This window comes from Carya illinoinensis, chromosome 6, assembly GCF_018687715.1.
Source record: "Carya illinoinensis cultivar Pawnee chromosome 6, C.illinoinensisPawnee_v1, whole genome shotgun sequence".
NCBI lineage: Eukaryota > Viridiplantae > Streptophyta > Magnoliopsida > Fagales > Juglandaceae > Carya > Carya illinoinensis.
In genome coordinates this window covers 777,839-802,338 of record NC_056757.1, presented here as the reverse complement: position 1 = coordinate 802,338, position 24,500 = coordinate 777,839, and the positions used below count along the sequence as shown (strand labels likewise).

Genomic DNA, 24,500 nt, shown 5'->3' with positions numbered 1-24,500 from the left:
TCTTATTCTGTTGTTGTAGTAATGTTTAATAATGTTATTATTATATATTACATTTTTATTTCACTTTGTAAATTTGGAACTTTCTATTGTCTTTAGATTATCTCTTAATTTTTTTTAAATAAATACAAAAAATTGATTGATAATGTCACTCCATTATAGTGACGTAAAAGCACACTCTAATCCTATTTGCAATTTTGTGTATGAGATCTCTTGTATGATTTATTTGCAATTTTGCATGTCCTTATTCAGCGATTCTTTTTTTTAATTGTTTTGAGTTTCTATTGGCCCATGTCGCTTTGAGGTAAGTTTAAGATTTGGCGATCATGATGGGTATCCTGGAGGTCCACTTGGGCCTTGGGTGAGTTTGGTGGTGACAAAGGAGGAGCTCCGTTGTACTCGTTTATAATGAAGAAAAACCGTGGTTAGAGAGATCAATTACAGAGATCATCATGTGGTGGCGCCAGAGAATATATATAATATATGCTATATTACTTGTTCAGAATGACTTGAGGGGATTGCCAATCATGATCATTTTAGAGGAATATATATATATATATATGCACTTCCATATATATATATATATATATATGCACTTCCAATGTGACCATCTCGTTGACTAAGCCAAAGGAATTACAGTACCGGAATTCTACCAATTAATATCATGCCATTTGTTCATGCATGAGAAGAAAAGCCAGCTTGATTGTTCCTAATTACCTGAGGCAGCCGGCTGAGGACAGGTTGCCCATTGATGATGTTCCCTTGAAGGCTTTGACGTACTGCCAGTACCTGTGACATGACGTGATTCTGCAAGAGATCAATCAGAGAGAGACGCGGAGACCCAGACATACGGCCTCCAAGTCATTGATGACCTCCACGGTCATATAATTATGATAATTTTTAAAGAAATTTTTCTTATTATCTTTACATTTTACGTATCATATTTATTTTAATTTATTTTATTTTTTTATAATAAATATATAATATATAAATGAAAAATAAAATAATTTAATTAATTTAATAAAAATAAAATGAAATAAAAAAATAAAAAATAATATTTTAATATATAAAATATGTAGTATAAGATGAATGAGTATTATTCTTCATTTTCAAAATGGTCATTAAATGGTAACTTTGGGAAGCTGCTTTCACCTTTATTTGTTGTGTTAGGTGATCCACCACCACCTGATACGGAGAGAGCTAAACTTTTTTCTGGGTGATCATTGCAACAAGAAGTTTCTCTCATTATCCGGCTGCGATCCTTAAATAGTATACATAAGAAACAAGGGAAAGTGGAATTGTCAAGAGAGAGAGAGAGAAAAGGGATAGAGGACATGCATTTCAGAAGAAACAGATTGCTCTTACATCAGTGAGTAACATATCACAAGGCTCGAGCATGTGAAGAACATCTCCCATTTTAGGCCTATCATTTATATTAGGATCCACACATCGAAGAGCAACCAAAATAATCCGCTTGAGTTCCTTTGAAGAAGGCATTTCTTGCAATTTAGGATCCACCACATAATCAACTTTACGATTTGCAACCATTGACTTTAACCACTCAATCAAATATGGCTGCAATAGTACGTCAAGTCAGTCAAATTCATGATCTAGTAATGTACGTATAAGATCATAAATTACTTCTTGTTATTTAAAATTAGTAAAATATATGAATAAAACCAGCCAAATCATGTTCCAAATTAGTTAGCTAGGTAGCTATATATACATACTTGGGGATCATGAAGGCTATCTACAGGGGTCCTCCCAGAGATGATCTCCATGACAAGTATCCCGAAGCTATATACATCGATCTTCTCAGTGAATGCATCAGTTGAATCATATTCTGGAGCTACATAACTGCATGGAGAGTAGTACTACTTTTCACTTTCAATGTCCAGATCAATTCGAAAACAATAATAATAATAAAAAGGATATATATGCTATAGATTATCACATTTCATGTATATTTATATTGTTCATAAAGCTATAGCAGAGATCTGACCCTAATGTTTCCATTATTATGCGATTCCACTCGGGACCAAAAAGCCTAGCAAGGCCGAAATCGGTTATCTTTGGATTCCATTTGTGATCAAGCAGTATATTGCTGGATTTTAGGCATCTGTGTATAACTTTAGGTTCAAGGTCCTCATGAAGGTAGGCTAATCTGCCAAAAAAAAAAAAAACACATTCATTTGAACTCATGTCAGCGTAAACTCGTAACGAGGAATATTGAAATAATAGATGCATCGTAGATTTAGGATTCTACATCTCACCCTTTTGCAATTCCTCGGATAATTTTAACCCTTATACTCCATGTTAGAGGACTGACTTTTTCTGGATTTTCATGAAGCCACTGGAACAGATTACCATTATCCACATACTCATATACAAGCATCCTGACAGAAAAGAAAGTTAAATTTAGTGTTTGAAAATCTAAATCACTTAATAATGGCAAAAACATTCTCATAATATTTAAGTCAGAAAAAACAAAATTAAAATGACTTATCCTATAAGAAACCAAAAAGATGATACCTGTAAGTTCCTTCACTGCAGTATCCAAGCAAATTGACCAGATTCTTGTGCCTAACTTGCCCAAATGCCTCCATTTCTGCTATGAAGCCCTCAGCTTTGCAACTAATGGTTATTCATGAATATTCCATGAATGAATCACATATAATATGGTTCATTTCGACTCAAAAATAAGATTTGGTTGAAGACTCTAAGCATGCATGCATAGAATTACAATTCAGTACATGTTTCGGGGGTCAATCTATTATGGTCCAAATCATTTCCGGCATCAGAATTATAAAATGAAAAAATCAGCATCCAAACCTAACTAGCCTATGATTAGAAATCATGCTCAAAAACCTGACATTGTTGGCCTGTCTTACTCAGGCAGCAAATATTCATTTTCACTAAATCTGCTTGCAAAATTGTATGCAACCTGTTTGTTTTTGTCAAGGATATATTACGGTTACTCCTGATCAAGATTGATCATCAGATAAAGATTATAAGCAACTCAAACCTCAATCACAAGGCAATCAATCAGTTTAGATTATAATTTATCCTTATCTCTTGTAATCTATCGTTAATTATCTCTTGTAATCTATCATTTGAAATTCAAACACTGTACTACTGTAACTGTACAAAGCTTCTATATAAATGAATTACGTAATTTTGGTGAGGCAAAAACTTAATTAGATTTTACAGTTTTATTCGAATTTCAAAGGACAGAAGCTGATAAGAAGAACACGAAGAGATGGTATACAAATTAGGATTCTGAAGTATGTTTCTTAAGTAGTTTTGGTTGGCCAAAAGTAAATGGTTCAGAGAGATCACTAGATCATATAGATCATCATCAAGAAACCACTGTTTGAAGAGGACACCTGAACCAAAAAGATCATGATATATTGATTGATGTGTACGTATAATGTTATAAACTTCAGAAATATATTACATAAAACATGATATTTATGGGAGCAGCACCTATTATATATATCACCATGCTTACACCGAAAGTTAATATAATTCAACTTCGCTTTAACTCCCAAAAGTAGCAATGCCTCTTTGTGTGTGTGTGTATAATATACATACACACAGCCATTCTCTAGCTAGCATCAATAAATATTAAGCCAGAATAGCAAAAAAAACAAGTAACAAACATAAATTCTGATCATCATATATATTAGCTTAACAGTCAGATTAATCATATTTATACTTGTATATGAACTACTTTAGCCTGTATTCAAACCCATAATTCTATTGGGAGAATCAATTAATAGCAAGAACTGGGTTATAATTACCTGACACTAACAAGCTTCTTCACGGCCACGGGCGTCTTATCCAACAAAATTCCACGATAAACAGCCCCATAATCCCCACTTCCGATCACATTTGCCTTTGCCAACCCATTCGTGGCCATCTCAATATCCCTTAGACTAAACTTGCTTCCCCTCCAAACCTCCTTAGCCCCCGGCAAGTACATAGCAAATTTCTCCATATCATCAGAAAAAGCAGCATGATGTTCCAAATACCACCGATTGCTCATCTCGGACTCGTGCATATGACGTGAAAGCAACCTCCTATCGAGGGAAGACATGCTCTGACTATCGTAATGACGATGCTTGGAAGGGACAGGAATGGTTAAACAGAAGTTGCTACCTTTGTAGGATTTTCGGCGACGACAAAAGACGAAGTAAAGTGATAGGATGGCAACAATGAGAACAAGGAAGAAAGCAATAAGAGATACTATCAAAACCCATAATGGAAGGCCAAAGAAGGAGGTATGCTTAGAGAGCTTTCTCATAACAATATCGGTAAAAGACATGATAGGGATCGGCTGCAAAAAATGTAAACCAAGAGCTTAGCGTTTGCAAAAGCTATAAAAATTACAAAGCTAGAAGAGGTAGAGGTCAGCTAGAACTCTCCGGGCTCGAAAATTGAAATTCTAAGTTGCAAACTAATCGGCGAGAGCAGCGGGAAAATATATAATAGTTGGCCAGCATATATAAGTTCTAAGTTCATATATATATATTATATTTTTAGTGAATGAACCAATAGCTATTTGCCTCCTCTAACAAATATGCAATCAGCCAATCACGTTACGGGGTTTCCACCTTTGACGTGGTAGATCACATCAACAAGGGGTTCTAATCCTTTTTTTATTTTTTAAATTTTACAATTTCTTATGTTCAAGATATTGAGTTTGAATTTTGAAGCCAAAAAATGCCGATTTGATATTAGCAGTACTTCTCTTTGATAAAATTTTGAAATAAGCATTTATTTGAATTGAGTTCTTGCAAACGTACGGCCGGTGTGGAAGATACATCATGATCCACGTTACCGACTTGGTGACATGCCATTTGCAATGATAAGGCTGTCGAACCATCCTTTTCCATCATGTTTAATACATGTGAATGCATGAAGTTGGGAGCCCTTGGAACATAGCCTGCAGGGTCCAGGGATATTAAACCCCCTGAAAAAAATGTATATACCAAGATGAAGCACATGATTGTCTCATTCCTTATCAAAAGACGTCAAATTAAGCATATATAGATCTTTTTAAACTATGAAAAGAATACACCATGGGAATGTGATAATGACCCTAGTTCAGAAACCATGAACTCCAAAGAACAAAATTAGTAACTTCAAGCAAAACTTAAACTTGGGGGATCAGCTGCACCATAGCCGCGCCCACGGCCGAAGCCAGGCCTTCCACCAGGAGCCTGCATTATCAAGAGAGCATATGAAATGGTATACAAACAGTATTTATCACTATAGTTGCATCCCAAAGCTACGCACTTTTGGCAGGATAACTGTAAAGGCTAAGAACACCAATCAGATATATGATAAAGTTGTGAATAAATTTTTAAGATTATGAAAAGACAATCAAATAGTACTAAGTTTGCGTGGAACAAAACTTTTTTTTTAAGCAAATCACAGGTGACTGACACGATTTCAGGTCATCTAAAATAGAAAACCCCAGCACTACTACCATTGAAAATTTTCGGCTTATCCTAAATAATTATTATCAGATATATGTGATACCCATAATAAGGATAAAGATAGATGATGAATGAGATCTCATATTATTTAAAAATAAAAAGTTTTTATTCTTTACAAAATTCTAATAGGCCTCTAATTATATTATTGACTAGACATTTAATTTAGAATATAGATCATGTGATTAGAGACTTCCATCAAGACGTTAAAATTGGCATCAAAGTCAGATTTGAGGTTCTATAGACTTTAAAATATGAAGTTTTGGATATATGTAAACTTTTAAGAAATAATTTTTAGATTTGATGTTTAGGAATTTGCGGACTTCAAAAGATAATTATATTGATAGTTAACGTTTGAGGTTTTGTCGACATTAATATATGGGGTTTTGGATTTACGAGAACTTTAGAAAATAATTTTCAAATTTGATATTTAGAATTATACGGACTTGACTAAAAATTAATCTACGTAGTACATACAACATAAAAAAAATGATATTTAAATAAGACATGTCTAATAGTGATCCCGTCTTAAGTTTATTAAAAGGGACATCATTTATGATAGAGAAATACTCATGTAAAATAAGAAAACATACGAGAGATTACATTAAAAAAAAAAAAAAAAAAAAAAACACAAACCACCCAAAAAACCAAAACAGAAACAACTCTAAACAAACCTAAGAACCACTAAACAAGCCTAGAGAAACAAAAACTTGCCTAGAAAAACCTATAAACATGCCTAGCAAAAGAAATAATAAACCAAACCTGAAATACGTGAACAAGCCCCAGCAATGAAACTAAATACAAATGTAGGCTAAATCCAATTTGTCAAGTTTAGCAAGGCCTTTAATATCACGAGGAAGATTCTAAATATACGAATAAAACATATCGACACACTGTGCACCCTCCTTTGCTAAGGAGTCCGCCACAATAAAGACAAATGAGTACCAAAGAAACCAACAATAACATGAACAAACTAGTCAATTCAAACATCCAAAGTAGTTTAATCAATAAAATTGGAGGATTGTCACCTTTAAAAAACAAATTCGTTGAAAATCTCTAAAACGAAGAGCTCGTATCCAAAGTGATGGTGTTTATTATAAGTGCCTGTCATCCAAAAAACATGCTTCATTGTCTTGAAGGTCATTCATGCATATTTTATATATATATGTATGTCCTTTGCGAAAGCTCATGTACTGATTGCAGTACTACTCTTGATTCTAACTCCGAATTGCATATTAATCATGGCTGTGATGTGTTCAATCCTAGGGGTGTGTAACTAGATCCAGATTCTAAAAATCGGACGGTTATTCACTTAGATTAATTTGAAAATAATCCAGGCGGATCACTTTTTAAAAGATTTTTTTTAAAAATAAAATAAATAACAATGCAAAATAAATAATATTATTGTTACATCACAATGTAAAATATTAATTTCTAAAATAAATTATTGTTGATCATCAATTTTACCCACTTCTTTTTTCTGGAAGCCGTTAATGCTATCGTTGTAGAGGTAATGTTCATTGTTGGTACTCTTATACGAAAAACTAAATTTGGTGGTTTTCTTAAATTCTTTCTGTTTTCACTTTTTTTTTTTTGCTAATGAAATATATGTTCCTTCAAGGTTTGTTACCTTTTCTCTTCTGGGTATTACTTTACACATTTTATTTTCATTATCTAAATTGGATTAACTGGATTGGAAGCAGAAGCTTTGTTCCTCTCATTTTGGAAGCATAGATTAGGAAAAAAGAACTGGATTCGATTACGGATACCCAGATTGCAAAATCGGATCCATAACTGAATTTGGGTTTATCTTACCTACCCGAATTCAGGGTTTCTGACTAGACTAGAAAAAAATCCGGCCCGATTCTACACCCCTATTAAGTCTAACATCTTGAATTCCACCAAACATTTCATTGCCTAAAGCAATTGGTAGCTACAACATGCACTGTTGATCGGGGGAAATGTAGGTAAGCCTTTTGATGATGATTAGGTGCTTAATTTGTGGGCATTCCAAATTTGAATATTTCATATATATCCCAACCATTTTTCACTGCAATGCATGCATCCCTTGAGACTACAAATCAATCCTCAATACGTGTGTTTGTGCATGAATCTGGGAAGAAAAACAATACACATCGAGCTAGTCAGATTACCGTACATCACACATATAATATAGTGTCACTTGTGATTGACCCCATTACAACCACATCATAAATATGCAAAGGAACAATTTGTTTTGTGAGATTCAAACCCTAAACAAAGTTTATAATTGATATGGAGAAATCAGAAGCATATATATTCATCACAAAAAAGGTATGCTAGGACCTTGTTGGAAGATATGGTGGCTGAACGTAACAGAGAATGAAGAAATGGCAATATTCAAGAACAATAGACGAGAAGCTGGAAGGAAAACTAGGGAAGAATTTCATTCATTCATACGAGTAGCCATGGTTCTGTTCGAGGCAACCCAACCACCCAAATTAGTCTAGAATATTCTAATTTCTACCTAGTCCTTTTGGTTTTTTTTCTTCCCTATATACAGTATTGATATTCTAACAAAATTATCTTATATGAAATAAGAAAGATAAAATAATGGTGAAAGACATAAAATAACATAAAGATAGAGTAAGGGTCACGCCTTTAACGTTGCATTTCATATAAATGAAACGTAGTGTTGAACGCTTGAATGAAGGTGCTAACTTGAACTCCCGCATCTAGGGCTGTAAATGAACCAGTCTGTTCGATAGATCGCTCAGTACTCGCTTGGTTAAACTCGAATCGAACTCGACTCGTGAAAAAAAAAGCGCTCGTTCGTTAAAGAAAATAGTCGCTCAATTTGTAAATGACACATACTCGACAAAACTCGACTCAACTTGACTAAGACTCATTTAGGCTCGCTCGTTTATGATCAACTCGACTCGTTAGCTCGACTCGATTAAAACTCATTCATATAGTAATAAATATATACATACACCTATGCATATATATATGTATTAGCTAATAATATAAGCATGCCACTTTTATAATTAAATATATAATATGTATTCTAATTACTTGTGTCTATATAGTAAATATATTTCATAGGTATATTTTATAATTTGTATAATAATTAGTTGATAAAATTTAATAATTTCATATACCAGTATGTGGAAACGATATATGAAATAGATATATTCTATCATATTAAGTGTATGTATTAATAATATATGTAGGCATATAATATATTGTTATTTTGGATAAATATCAATTAGTTAGATATTAATTATTTATAAATTTTTTAAAATTTTATAATTGAAAAGAGGTTCTACTTATTAGTTGTATAAATTCAATATTAGTTCTTATTTATTTATTTATTTTATTTATTAATTATTAAATCGTATTAAAAAAACAATTCAAGTTCGAACTCGAGCTCGAGCCCAGCTCGACTCGAACGTATTTGTGGGACGAGCTCGAGCTCGAGCTCGAGCTCGAGTTGAGATTTTAGCTTATCGAGTCGAGCTCAAACAAAAAATTAAAAAAAATCTCGAGTTTGGGCTTGAGTATTTTGAGTCGAGCCAAGCTCAGCAAGCCAAAACTCGGCTCAGCTCGGCTCGATTACAGCCCTACGGCTGCAACCCAAATGCTGCGTTTAGCCCAGCAAACTCCAAACGATGTCGTGGCCAATTCCCCTTAAGACTTCACTTCAGTTCGACTTCCTTTAGTTCAGTTCCCTTTGCTTCATTTCATTTCTTCTCCAACCCAGATCTCCTAGGGCATCCTCGTTGCTCCTATTGCCGTCGGTGAGGTTCCTAACAAGCTCCCCTCCTTAGAGCACTTTGCCCAAAAGGTGCAGGTAAAGGTGCCTAAGCCTCCAAAGGTTTTCCTAGGTATTATCTTCGATTGTCGTTCCACTCCATTTCACCAGGATCTCCGTGAGGGGTCTATTCCCTTGGTGACGTATGCGACGATAGACGATGGCTTCAGGCTCTGAGAGGATCTCTCCATGTGCATCAATCGAGGGCAGCGTCGATACAGGCTAGACTTGGGTTCCCACCATTTTCTTTAAGCAAGAAACATGAAAGGTGGGGTGGATCTTTGCCGTAATGGGTAGATCAAGGCGATATGAAACAGATCTGATCCTTTGCTTGACCTGGAAGGGCCCATACCAACGAGGTGAGTGCTTCAAGTTGCGTCTGGTGGCCATGGAAGCTTGCCTGTAGGGCTGCAGGCTCAGGCACTCCCAATCTCCCTCTGTAAATTCTCTTTCTATTCTTTTTTGATCTGCATAGTATTTCATACAATGTTGTGCTTCCTGTAAATTTTGCTTAAGTAACTAAAGGGTTTGTTCCCTTGTGCATAATAACTTGTCAACTAATTCATTATTCGGTGCACATAGAACATAAAAAATGAGGGGGGGGGGGGGTAGCCATACACAAATTCAAATGGGATGAGTTTAGTAGTAGATGCATGATAGGATGTATTGTACCACCATTTTGCTAAGGCAAGCCACTATTCCCATTTGGTCGATTTCCCTCCTGTGTAGCATCTGAGTAGCCCTCCATGCACTTGTTGAGTGCTTCAGTTTGGCCATCACTTTGGGGGTGTTAGATCGAACTGTAATTGAGTGATGATCCCTGTAGTGTGAAAAGGGCTTTCTAAAAGCTGCTTACAAACACTAGATCCCTATTAGATACAATCAGCTTAGGTATCCTATGTAATTTGAAAGCGTGCTTTATGAATAAATCAGCCACTATAGAAGTAGTGTACGGGTGGGCTAAGGGTATGAAGTGCCCAAACTTAGTGTGACGATCCACAACCACCACTATTACATCAAACTCCCAGGACTTTGGCAATCCTTTGATGAATTATATTGAAATGTCAGTCCAAGGTTGTTGTGGGATGGGCAGGGGTTTCAGTAACCCTGCTAGATGAGTAGTTTCATTCTTGATAGACTGACACAATAGGCACTCCCGAACCATCCGCTTTATGTCTCGCATCATGCCCTTCCATATAAAGTCTCTCTTTGCCCTGTGACATGTTTTTAAATACCCCGAATAGCCAGCTAAAAGGTCATCATGAATATAGTGCAATACTTTAGTTTTAAAAGTAAAATCTGGAACAATAACAATTCTACCATTCTTAATAATCAATCCCTGCTATAAATGGTAACCCTTGGGTGCATCTAAGTTACATAAGAGCCTAGTAATTAGATCCCTCATTTCAGATGAATCACTATAACTGGACTTTAGTTCTTCAACCCATTCAAGATTAGGAAAGGATATCGTGGCCAATAACCCTTGTGGATTAACCACTTCGTCAACCCTTCAGGAAAAGGCGTTAGCTACCTTGTTCTCCCGGCCCTTCTTGTAAGTAATTGTGAAATCATAGCCCAGCAGTTTGCTAAGTAATTTTTGTTGAGCCCCCTTGCCCACTCATTATTCCAAAAGGTACTTTAAGGCTTGCTGGTCCGTCTTAATAACAAAGGATTGGCCAAGCAAATAAGGCCACCACTTTTGAACTGATGTCACTACTGCAAAAAATTCCTTATCGTACGTGGATAACATTAGGGCCTTACCCTTTAAAGCCTTGCTCAAAAAGGCGATAGGTTGATTGAACTGCATTAACACTGCTCCTATGCCCCTGCCTTTTGCATCGCATTCAATAGTGAAGGGGTGTGAAAAATTGGGTAACCTTAAAACTAGGGGTTAGGATACAACTTGTTTCAGCTCTAAGAATGCCATATTAGCATCTTCAATCCACACAAAATGCATTCTTTTTAAGCAGATGAGTGATTGGTGCTGCTATTAAATTATAGTGTTTTATGAATTTAGGGTAATAACCCGTTAAGCCCAAAAAACCACGAAGTGATTTAACATTAGCTAGTGTTGGCCAATCCAACATTGCTGCTACTTTAGAAGGATCAACTTTAACACCTTCTAAACTGATTATATGCCCCAAATAGTTGATCTCCTTGACTCCAAACCTACACTTCAAGAGTTTTGCATATAACTTGTAGTTGTTCAGAACGTCTAAAACCTAATGAAGGTAACCCAAATGCTCATCCCATTACTTGTTGTAAACCAAAATGTCGTCGAAAAACACAAGCACAAAGTGTCTAAAAAATGGATGAAATATGGTGTTCATAAGGCCCTGAAAAGTAAATGGGGCGCTAGTGAGCCCGAAGGGCATTACAAGGAACTCATAATGTCCCTCGTGTGTTCTAAAAGCTATTTTGGGCACATTTTTTGGGGCTACTCTGATCTGATGATAACTAGAGTGCAAATCCAGTTTAGAGAAAACAACTGAGCCATATAATTCTTCTAAAAATTCATCAATTACTAGTATCGGGAACTTGTCCTTAATTGTCTCCTAGTTAAGTGCTTTGTAATCCACACATAAACACCAACTTTCGTCGTCTTCCCTTACTAATAATACAAGGGATGAAAAGGGACTGTTACTCGACCTAATTACCCCAATGGTAAGTAATTCAAAAATTAATTTTTCAATCTCAGCCTTTTGATAATACAGATAAAGATAGGGCCTAGTCAAAATTGGTTGAGTTCCCTCTTTCAAGATGATTCTATGGTCATGGGATCTATGGGGGGCAACCCTTTTGGTGTCTTGAAGACTTGCTATAACTCGTTAAGGATGTTTTGAACATCCTAAGGTACTGTATTGGGCTGCTGTCCCAGCTCAGTGCCTAGTAATTACAATAAAATCCCATTCCCTCTACTTAGTGAATGTAAGAAGGCCTTGGTACTACCCTCAATTCATAGACCTGAAGGGCTTAACCCTTTTAAACTGACTCTCTTTCCCCCATATGCAAACTCCATTATTAATGTAGAGAAGTCCCAAATAATAGGGCCCAAAGTCACCAACCAACTAACCCCAAAACAATATCACAACCACGCAATGATAAAACGTAGAAAGAAGGGTTAATTAGTGTACCTTGTAGCTTGGTTCTCACATTGCTGCAGTATCCCCCACTTTGGATCAAATCCCCATTTGCTATTCAAACTGATAGCGTTTTGGTCTTATCAACTCTGAGCTTGGATTTTAGTGCAAAAGAAGCGTCCATGAAATTGTGGGTGCACCCTGAATCGATTAAGACAATAACTTATTTTTGACCAATTCTTCATAGAAGTCTCATGGTATTAGCACTTGGGGTTCCCAAAATTGCATTAAGTGAAATTTCTTGTTCTTTTTCCATTGATACAGCTGGTACTGTTCATGATGTTCCACCAATTTCCACAATTCTAACTCCAGGTTCTTCATCGCCCACTACCCCTTTATCTTCCACTTCATCTTACCCTTGTAATACATAAACTTTTAGGGACTTACATACGTGAGCAGGGTTCCATTTCTCCTCGTAGTGATAGTAAAACCCCTTCCGACGCTTTTCATCCATTAAGGTGGAGGAAATTTTTCTATTGAGATGAGTGTATCTAGTGGGCTTAAAACTACTGTCACTTGATTGACCAAATGGAGGAAAATTTCCAGGTTTTGCAAAAAACTTCTTTAGACCAGATCTAGAAACTCTTCTAGCTGAGGATAGGTATTCCTCCTATATCTTGGCAAACCTAGAGGCAGTGCCAAGATTGATGGGGTTGAGCATTTGTTTGGGCAAACAGATATCATCGTTCAGCCCACTCATAAAACAACTAAGCTTGTGATGTTCAGACAGCCCTCGTAATTTGTTCGACAATGCCTCAAATTGTGCCTTATAGGTAGCTACTTAGGAAGTTTGCTTGAGTCTTGTGAGTGCTTCCATAAGGTCATCGTAGGCCATTGGTTCAAAACGTAATAACAATGCTCTCACAAATGTCTCCCATGATGTAAACTGTCCAGATTCCACTGCATCTTGGTACCAAACCAAGACCTCTCCCCCTATATTGTATGAGGCCATAAAAAACCTCTGCACAAGAGGTGTTTGATGAAAGTCAAAATATTGTTTGGCTTTAAATACCCACCCTGTGGGGTTGTCACCATCAAAATAAGGGAAACCAAATGAACTCCCCTTGTAAACATACCCCTATTATGGAACTGTTCCCCCTCAAGACCGACTATTTCTCTATTAACATTATCATTTCAGAACCGCTTCTAAGCAGTCAGGCTGTTATATGAAGTAGAGCAGCCCTCCTATCAGCTGCTACCACGTCAGAAATAACACAATAATTTCAATACTCTCAACCACACAGAATAGATCATTTGCAACACACAGAATAAATCAATTGTAAGACACAGATTTCACCCACGACCCCATCCCTTTCATCTTTACTTCTTCCCTCTTCCATCGATCACAGACCCACTGTCCATTTGCACCGGTTTCACCTCCTCGAACTACAATAAAAAATTATTAGAAATGTAATAGCACCCAAAAAAAAAAGGGTGGCCCAGCCCATGCATAATGGCTTAGCCTCTCCCATTCTTATCTTTTTCTCCCACCCTCCCCCCCCCCCCCCCAAAAAAAAAAATTCCCATACCTTCCCCTTTCTTCTCATAATTTCACCTCCTTTCCCAGAAACTCTCGTACATTCCCCCACCTCTATATCCCTCAACCCACCGATTAAATCATTTCTTTTCCCCCCATCATTTCATCTCTCTCGTCAATTCTCTCTCTCACACACACACCACCTTCTTTTCTTCTACCCACCAATTCTCTCTCTCTCTCTCTCTCTCTCTCTCTCTCTCTCTACCCATCATATCTATATCTCAAATCATCTCTCTCTCTCTCTCTCTCTCTATAACCTTCCGTATATACATATACATACATATATTACTTTCATTTGTTATTTTATTTTCTCTCACTCTCTAAACCGTGCCATACACACACACACACACACATATTTCTCTCTCTCTCTCTCTCTCTCTAAACAATGCATATACTCCTTTCTCCATATCTCTACCTCGGTAACCTCCTTTCACAGCCACTAGTTTGTGTTGATTCATCACCACTAGCGATAGTTTTAAGTAATTTCTTATCCTTGAAAATTGATTTTTTTGTGAAATTTGTAGATAGAGTTGTTCATTTTGGAGTTGTAAACTTTTGAAAATATACTTATTGGATTACGTTGTTAGAGTGTATGGAATATGAAGTTAATATTCAACTATTGGTGGTGGGTATTACCTAGAATTAATCTAAGTTGTATCACTGTTTTTTGGTGAGTATAGACATTATTTAGGTTGGACTATTAAGGAAATAGAGGTAGTTTACTTGCTATCCAAAAGCTTAATTACAACCTAGAAATTGCGAGTTTATTCAAATTTGAAGGATAATCTTTTAGAATAAGTCTCAATTCATGTTATTAAGAATGGTGTGAAATTTTAGAATTTAGAGAGATAATTGTTAGAGTTGAAATTGACCGATTATAATAACCTTGATATAGGTTCCGAGGGATGTTGGCAAAAGAATATCGTGACTTTTTAAGCATAGATCAAGTAAGTGGCTCTTTAATAGGTTTTTACAAAAAGAAATGGTTGGTTTTGTTTGGAATGGTGCACTTTAGTATTATATTTTAAACATGAGTAAACTTTGGATTTGTGCACAATCATATATTTTGGCTTGGCTTGTGGGATTTGTGCAAATTTTGTAATGGTTGGAATGGTTGAAAAATGTTATATGTCTTATCAAATTGAAGGTTAAAGGTGAGCATGCTATTTATTCTTGAGCCCATGATATAAATGTCTTTGTGACATATTCGACGTCCCTTGACATCTTTGCGGTATATTTGATGCCCCTCAGGGCATAATGTCTTCGTGGTATGATATCTTTATGGTATATTGGTTATTTCCTATTATCATGTGGCCTTAAATATAATATTTGGCTGACTATAAAAGCTGAGATGAAATTGTATTGCTAACATTATTTTGTTGAGAATTCAGTCACTCTCTATGGTAAAAAAAATTATCAACTGCCACACCCCCATTAAATTGCTACTTACTGAGCATGTGGTAGTTCACCACTTCATTTCATATATTTTTCAGTGTTGTAGAAAGTTCCTCCATTTAAAGTGATAGCTGTTGAACTAAAGATTCCAAAGAGGACTTGGTTTGATCACTTGAGGTTGAAATTTTTGTGGATTGAGGGTTTTGTTACTTGGAGATGGTTTTGATTGTATAGAGAGTGTTCTTTTGATCATATTTTAGTTATTTTATAGTTTTTGTTGGAGTATCTGTTTTGTAAATATTTGAGAATTTAATGGATCTAGCTGAACTTGTAAATATGTTGGTGAGGATCATTGTATTATAGTTGTGAATATTTTGAAAGTTATGGATATGATACATGTTGTAAATAGGATGAAAGTTATAATAATATAGATAAAACTCTATCCGTTTATAGTTTTGAGTTTGGGGCGTTACAAAGGTGGTATCAGAGCTTAGGTTTATGATTATGTAGACATTTAGGGAAGGATGGTGATTTCAGTTGAAGAGTTGGTTAAATAAACCAGTGTCTAGACTTGATCTTCATTATATTTTGGTTTGGATGCCAATAGACAATGATAGTTTGGTTAATTGTAGTCTAAAGTTGATTGAGGGTTGATTGATGTTGATAAATGCTAGTATAGTATGGTGTGCTGGACCTATTATTGTGCTCGTACTAATATAACCCATTTTGATAATAAAATAGGTTAATATGCCATCGAAACATAAGAAGAGGTTTATGGTTGAAATTTTGGCCCCATAATTTAATATAGAGGACAATATATGCGTTGGGATAGAAACGGATGAAATTGATGATGTGGTAGATAGAATCTATTCTACAATTTTACAGAGTACAAAAAGACATGAAAATATGAAAAATAGTTGCTCTTTTGGCGAATTTAAGAGACACAACCCTCCTACCTTTTCTAGAGAACCAGATCCTATGGTAGCTGAAAAATGGTTATTGAGGATGAATAAACTGTTAAAAATGTTGAACTGCACTAACACACTGAAGGTTCAATATGCCACTTTCACCTTAGAGGACGCTGCTGAGAGATGGTGGGATAGTACATAATTGCTATTAAAAGAAGAACTTGGCGAAGACATCGCCATTACTTGGGATAAATTCAAGGAAGCTTTTAATAAAAACTACTATCTTGAAGTGGTAAAGGATCAAAAGGAAAGTGAGTTTGCAAAATTAGTTCAAGGGCACATGACTGTAGAGCAATATGCTGCTAAGTTTACTGAATTCTCCCGTTTTGCCCCTCACTTGATCCCGAATGAAGGGAAAAGAGTTAAAAAATTTCAGAAGGGTTTGAGTGATGGATTACGTCCTTATATTGGCTTCAAGTGTTAACACATATACCAAACAGTTAGGAAATGATGTTATTGGTTCTTGGTTAGCATAGTAGATGTTCAAAAAGAAGATTTGAAACTTGTGGATATACCTATAGTTAGAGATTTTCCTGAAGTATTTCCTGAGGATTTACCTAGATTACCCCCGAATCGAGATAGATTTTTCTGTTGATCTTACTTCTGGTACCAATCCTATTTCTAAGGCACCTTATCGAATGGCACCAATGGAGTTAAAGGAACTTAAAGAACAATTGCAAGACTTATTAGATAAGGGGTATATTCGTCCGAGTGTATCACCTTGGGGAGCTCCAATATTATTCTTGAAGAAAAAGGATGGGAGTGTGAGATTATACATAGACTACCGTGAGTTAAATAAAGTTACCATAAGGAATAAGTACCCCATTCCTCGCATTGGTGACTTATTTGATCAATTACAAGGAGCTCAAGTATTTTCTAAGATTGAACTTCGTTCAAGATATCATCAGTTGAAGGTGAAAAGGGAAGATGTGCCAAAGACAACTTTTAGTATTAGATATGGCACTATGTATTTTTAGTTATGCCATTTGGGTTGACCAATGCCCCAACTGCTTTCATAGATTTAATGAATAGAGTTTTTCAAGAGTATCTAGATCAATATAATTGTCTTTATTGATGATATTTTGGTGTATTCTAAGAGTCAGGAGGAACATGAAGGTCATTTAAGGTTGGTACTCCAAATTTTGAAGGACAGACAATTGTATGCCAAATTAAAGAAATGTGAGTTTGGTTGGGTCAAGTTGCTTTCCTAGGACATGTGGTATCCAAAGATGGAATTATGGTAGACCCTAGTAAGATTGAGGCTGTGACTACGTGGACTAGGCCTACTAATGTGAGTGAACTTCGAAGTTTCTTAGGTCTAGCGGGTTATTATAGGAGATTTATGGAGGGATTTTCTCGTATAGCAGTGCCATTGACTCAACTAACTAGGAAAAATGCGAAGTTCGTGTGGAATGATGAATGCAAGAGTAGTTTTCAAGAGCTTAAGCATACGTTAGTTACTACCCCGGTATTAGCCATACCCTCAGATTCTAGAAATTTTGTCATTTATAATGATGCCTCATATAAAGGATTAGGTTGTGTGTTGATGCAACAAAAAAAAGTGATTTCATATGCTTCCTGGAAGTTGAAGATTTATGAATTTAATTATCCTACTCATGATTTAGAGCTAGTTGTTGCAGTATTTGCATTGAAGATTTGGAAGCATTATTTATATAGTGAAAAGTGCGAAATTTACACTAATCACAAAGTCTAAAATATCTGTTTACTCAAAAAGAATTAAATATGAGGCAACTGAGGTGGTTAGAGTTAATTAAGGATTATGATTGTATGATCAACTACCACCCTAATAAGGCGAATGTAGTGGCAAATGCACTCAGTAGGAAATTCTTTAGTGTTACTGCTACTTTTGTGACCACTCAGAGGCAAATCATGTTCAATTTAGAGAGGTATGAGATTGAGATTTTGGTTGAGAATGTTAGATCTTATCTAACCAGATTAAGTGTACAAGCTACTTTGATTAAGAAAATTAAAGAGAGTCAAGGCAATGATGCAAAATTTCTAAAGATCATGGAGGAAATACGAAGTGGAAAGAAATCTAAATTCAACATTTCAGATGATGGAATTTTGAGATTTAGAGATAGATGATGTGTGCCAAATGATCCAGAAATAAAAGGACAAATTTTAGAAGAGGCCTATAATTCTCGTTATACCATACACCCAGGGAATACAAAAATGTAAAAGGATATTCGGGGCACATATTGGTAGAATAACATGAAATAAGAAATGGCCAGATTTGTAGAACAATGTTTAACGTGTCAACAAGTGAAAGTGGAACACCAACGACCTTGAGGTTTATTGCAACCACTTCCTATTCCAGAATGGAAGTGAGAACTACAGATTTTGTGTTAGAGTTACTGAAGTCAAATAAAGGACAAGATGCAATTTGGGTAGTGGTGGATAGACTGACAAAATTAGCGCATTTTATTCCAATCAAGGTGAACTATCCCCTCGACAAGTTTGCACAAATTTATATAAAAGAGATTGTAAGGTTACACGGTGTGCCAATAACCAACGTTACAGACAGAGATCCATGTTTTACCTCACAAATTTGGAGTAAATTGCAACGAGCCTTAAGTACAAGATTAACTTTTAGTACAGCATTTCACCCGCAAACAGATGGATAGTCTAAGAGAACTATCCAAATCTTGGAGGATATGTTAAGAGCTTGTGTGATAGATTTCAAAGGGAGTTGGACTGAACATTTACCTTTAGTTGAGTTCGCTTATAATAAAAGTTACCAGGCAAGCATTGGTATGGCATCTTATGAGGCTCTTTATGGGAGGAAATGTAGATCTCCTCTTTGTTGGGACGAAGTTGGTCAAAGAAAAATTTTAGGTCCTGAGATTGTAGAGCAGACTTGTGAAAAGATAAGTTTAATTTGGAACCAATTGCAAATGGTTCAAAGTAGACAAAAGAGTTATGCAGACAAACATAGGAAAAAGTTAGAATTTGAGGTTGGAGATAAAGTATTTATACGAGTTGCCCCAATGAAGGGTATTATGAGATTTGGTAAGCAAGGAAAGTTGAGTCCCCATTATGTTGGACCGTTTGAGATTTTGGGACAAGTCGGTTGAGTGACTTATCAAGTGGCATTACCTCCTGCACTTTCTAGAATACACAATGTTTTTCAAGCCTCCATGTTACGGAAATATGTATCCAATCCTTCGAATATATTGCAATATGAACAATTGGAAATTCAAGAAGATTTGTCATATGAAGAAACCCCAATTTAGATTGTGGATTCCAAAGAGCAAGTGTTACACTCCAAAACTATAAGATTTGTAAAAGTTCTTTGGAGAAATCAAACCTTACAAGAAGCATCATAGGAACGAGAGAATGAAATGCAAGTGAAAGATCCTCAATTATTTTCTATGGATAATATATCAAATTTCGGGAATGAAATTTCTTGAAGGAGGAAAGATTGTAATAGCCCAAAAAAAAAGAAAAAAAGAAAAAAAAAGGAAGGTGGCCCATCCCATGTGTAATGGCCAAGCCTCCCCCACCCTTTTCTTTTTCTTTCTTTTTCTCCACCCCTTTCCCATACCTTCCCCTTTCTTCCCAGAATTTCCCCTCCCTTCCCAGAAACTCTTGTACATTCCCCCACCTCTATATCTCTCAACCCACCGATTAAATCATTTCTTTTCCTCCCATCATTTTGTCTCTCTCGTCAATTCTCTCACACACACAAAGCACCTTCTTTTCTTCCACCCACCGATTCTCTCTCTCTCTCTCTCTCTCTCTCTCCACCATATCTATATCTCAAATCATCTCCCTCTCTTTCTCTCTCTCTCTCTAACCTCCGTATATACATATACATACATATATTACTTTTATTTGTTATTTTCTTTTCTCTCACTCTCTAAACCATGCCATATACACATATATTTCTCTTTCTCTCTAAACAGTACATATATTTGATGAAGTGTTAGAAATGCATAATTAAGTTGTTTTAGTGAGTGATTTATTACATCAAAGAAGGGTTGAACACTTAATTATGCATCAAATTTTAACACTTAATGAAAAAATTTATTGATGCTAATATTTTGCACATCAAAGTCTCATATTTGCCCTTGAAATAATTAAACTATAATATCATTTTTTTATATATATATTGTAGGGCATTTATGGAAGGAAATAAAGAGTGTGGACCTATGAGGAAATAGAGGAACTAATTATGGGTTTGGTGGAAACCAATCTAATGGGAACCAATCAATGAGAAAAGAACAAAAATGAGCAGCATGTAGTGGCCTCCAACTCACGCACAGCAGCTTGTCTCCCAAAATGCAGAGGATCATGCACGGACAAAAGAGGGGATTAGGGATTTATTCATTTTTCTAGTATTATAGGCTGAGGTGAAGTCGGCGGAAGCTCTCTCCAGCTCTCTCGGTTTGAGATTTTATTTTTTTAGTTTTTAGTTTTCTTTTGGAGTCGGTCGCAACTCTCTCTCTCTCAGTTTGAGATTTTATTTTTCTAGTTTTTAGTTTTCCTTTGGAGTCGGTCGCAACTCTCTCTCTCTCTATCTCTCTCTCACTTGAGAGTTATTTTTTTTTCTTTTCTTAGTTTATTGGTTCAGACGAAACGAGGGGCAGCTTGTTTGATTTTTTTTTTTTTTTTTTGGGTTTTACGTTTTCGTTCATCTTAGATATTTGGGATTCAGCATTTTAGTTTAAGTTTCCGTTCCAGACCTTTCAAATATTGGTTTTTGGCTGGTTTTATTTCATTTGAGCTTTACATTTTTGATTATTGCAGATGTTGGGGATTCAGCATTTGATTATTCTTTTGCATTTATTTTCCTACAGCAACTTAAAATGTTAGGGTTTATCATTTTTTAGCATCTTACTAATTTAGAGATGATATGCTAGATTTTGGGTTTGGGATTCAATGAGTAACCTATAACTGTTTTGGGGTGGATTTTTTTCAATGTTATGTGATTTCAATGATTAATTTGTTGGATGAAATTTCAGTTTACATCTAGAAATGATTGAAGTTCTTTATTCTTGATTTAAATTAGTTGTAGATGTAAAGACACAATTGATACTTGAACAAGTAACAAGACTTTGATGGCTTTCTTTCACTATTTTACAATTGTTATATAATCTGTCAAGTAGTTTTGTTAGGTTAAAAATTATGGTTCATTGCTATATTATCCGACCATGACTTCTAGAAATGGGAGCACGGTTGAGAGAAAATGAAAAGAGAAGTAAATCTATCGCTAAATCAGTGGGTAAAAATTACATCCCAAGTGTTTGTTTTATTGTTTCTTACAATTTTAATTCATTTGCTACACACTTTCTCTAAACCTCTTAGTTTTGGTAATTTTAGAAGCATATATTTACCTTTATTTTCAGTTTAATTCGAGTTAGAACTTCCAAAACAGCAACTAATTATACTCTTAATTTAGTCCACACTTCCTTAGTAAATAGTCTTCATTTTAGTTCAAGACTTTCTTCTTTTCAAAATTTCTTGTCACCATAAACGTCAATATTTTATCTTGTGATTATAAGAAGTTTGCTTAATTCCCATTGTCCCTGTGAATTCAATTTTGGGATTTACCCTTATATTACTTTGACAGCTTCTACACTTGGAAGATGAAATTATAAGCTGATCAATACTCATTTCTCTATATCTCTATCTCGGTAACCTCCTCTCACAACCACTAGTTTGTGTTGTTTCATCTCCACCAGCGACAGTTTTAGGTAATTTCTTATCCTTGAAAATTGGTTGATTTACTAAAATTTGTAGATAAAGTTGTGAATTTTGGAGTTGTGAATTTTTTAGAATATACTTATTGGATTATGTTGTTAGGGTGTATGGAATATGAAGTTAATCAACTATGGTGGTGGTTATTAGCTAGAAGTAATCTAGGTTGTGTCACCGTTATATGGGTGATTATAGACGTTATTTAGGTTGGTTTATTAAGCAAATAGAAGCAGTTTACTTGCTGTCTAGAAGCTTAATTACAACCTAGAAATTGGGAGTTTATTCAATTTTGAAGGATGATCGTTTAGAATAAGTCTAAATTCATGCTATTAAGGATGGTGTGAAATTTTAGAATTTAGAGAGATAATTGTTAATGTTGAAGTTGACTGATTATAATAACCTTGATATAGGTTCCGAGTGATGTTGGTGAAAGAATATCGTGACTTTTTAGGCATAAATCAAGTAAGTGGCTCTTTAATGGGTTTTTACAAAAATAAATAATTGGTTTTGTTTGGAATGGTGTACTTTGGTGTTATATTTCAAACTTGAGTAAACTTTGGATTGCACATACATATGCTATTTTTTGCTTGACTTGTGGGATTTGTGCAAATTTTGTGATGGTTGGAATGGTTGAAAAATGTTATATGTCTTATCAAATTGAAGGTTAAAGGTGAGCATGCTATTTATTCTTGAGTCCATGATATAAATGTATTTGTGACATATTTGACGTTCATTGATATCTTTATGATATATTTCATGCCCATTGCGGCATGATGTCTTCATGGCTGATATCTTTGTGGTATATTGGTTATTTCCCATTATTATGTGGCCTTGAATATGATATTTGGCTAAATATAAAAGTTGAAATGAAATTGTATTGCTCACATTATTTTGTTGAGAACTCATTCACTCTCATATAGTGAAGAAAATTATTATCTCTCACACCCCCATTAAATTGCTACTTACTGAGCATGTGGTAGCTCATCACTTCATTTCATATATTTTTTAGTATTTTAGAAAGTTCCTCCATTTAAAGTGATAGCTATTGAACTAAAGATTTCAAAGGAGACTTGGTTTGATCACTTGAGGTTTGAATTTTTGTGGATGGAGGACTTTGTTACTTGGAGATTGTTTTGATTGTACAAAGAGTGTTCTTTTGATCATATTTTAGTTATTTTATAGTTTTTGTTGGAGTATCTGTTTTATAAATATTTGAGAATTTAATTACTCTAGCCGAACTTGTAAATATGTTGGTGAGGATCATTGTATTATAATTGTGAATACTTTGGAAGTTATGTATATGATACATGTTGTAAACAGGGAGAAAGTTACAATAATATAGACGGAACTCTGTCCGTTTATAGTTTTGGGTTTGGGACGTTACAAAAAATCACTTCACTCGTGAGCAACATAAACTACGAAACCCATTTCCCCTGCGAATCCCCTACAAAACCCCTTCCTCAGTATTTTAAAGACTGACTTTCGTCAAACAGTTAGGAGACTTAAACGAGTGTTATAAAAAACACTAGCCGAAGTATTCAAACACTGAATTTCATATTTATGCACTCAATGTAAACAAGCCATAAGTATTCAAAGACCAAAGAGAACATTTATGTATAGATATCAGAAATTGAAAGCAAATGCAATGGCAAAGAAACTCAAGAAACTCAGAAATCGAGTTTCTACAGGTATGGCCACACATGCGAGAGTTGGCTACCATCGTTCGCCTCTTTCATATAGTTTCTAGACCATTCCCATCGATATAGCTTTCTTTTTCCTTTTTTCGCAATTTCTTTCAGTAAGATCGAAATTCCATGGACATGTATAGTTTGTGGACCCTTCCAATCGGTATTGCAATACCCTCGAACTCCTTCAAACTGGTCAAGCTCCATCGTGGCTCAATGAAAAGGTCCGTCAAAGATAAACCAGGTAAATCAACTCTGTGTTTTTTGCACTTTTGTTGTGTTGGTTGCTTTGGTGGAAGACAAAGGAGGGCATGGGAGGAAGGGCTGTGATGAGTTGTTGATCAGGTGTAGATAAATGCACAGTATGTAAAATAGAAAACTTACATGGACGGCTGTTATTGGAGGGCTATTTGTTGAATAAAAATAGACAGACCGGTTTGAAGGATTTCTCTTATCATTTTTGTGTTGCATTATTGTTCTCATCATATCAGTAAGTTGCTCTACCCTTTCATTAAGTTGATCTAAGCTTCCATTAATGTTTTGCATGGCTTCTTCCTAGGAATCCACCTGTTGTTGGAGTGCATCTTGAGGCTACTTGGAGCATGTACCCTCTACCGTTAGGATGAAGGCTCTAGATACCAAATGTTAGGACCTTACTAGAAGATATGGTGGATGAATGTAATAGAGAATAAAGAAATGGCAATATTCAAGAACAATGGACAAGAGGTTGAAGGGAAAAATATATATGGAAGAATTTCATTCA

The 24,500-nt window shown here is 35.4% G+C and overlaps 1 protein-coding gene and 1 long non-coding RNA gene across 2 annotated transcripts; one reads left to right on the top strand and one right to left on the bottom strand.

Annotated features, from left to right (window-relative positions):
- Positions 1 to 594: 594 nt before the first annotated feature.
- Positions 595 to 4,358, bottom strand: LOC122314167 (probable serine/threonine-protein kinase At1g01540). Its single transcript, XM_043129580.1, has 8 exons — positions 3,801 to 4,358; positions 2,530 to 2,631; positions 2,271 to 2,393; positions 2,000 to 2,161; positions 1,728 to 1,854; positions 1,363 to 1,572; positions 1,150 to 1,258; positions 595 to 786 (listed from the first exon to the last, which is right to left on the bottom strand). The coding sequence occupies exons 1-8, from the start codon at positions 4,322 to 4,324 to the stop codon at positions 707 to 709; spliced, it is 1,437 nt and encodes a 478-aa protein (XP_042985514.1). The 5' UTR covers positions 4,325 to 4,358; the 3' UTR covers positions 595 to 706.
- Positions 4,359 to 9,205: 4,847 nt separating this feature from the next.
- On the top strand, positions 9,206 to 24,500 carry LOC122312952. The gene is made up of 2 exons (XR_006243244.1): positions 9,206 to 9,730; positions 20,470 to 24,500. It is a non-coding gene; the product is annotated as an uncharacterized LOC122312952 (long non-coding RNA).

Coding starts and splice junctions, on each gene's coding strand:
- LOC122314167 (XM_043129580.1), bottom strand. CDS start 4,324: ATGTCTTTTACCGATATTGTTATGAGAAAGCTCTCTAAGCATACCTCC. Junction 2,394..2,529: donor TGCAGTGAAGGAACTTACAG/GTATCATCTTTT, acceptor CTTTTCTGTCAG/GATGCTTGTATATGAGTATG. Junction 1,855..1,999: donor ATAATAATGGAAACATTAGG/GTCAGATCTCTG, acceptor CTCTCCATGCAG/TTATGTAGCTCCAGAATATG.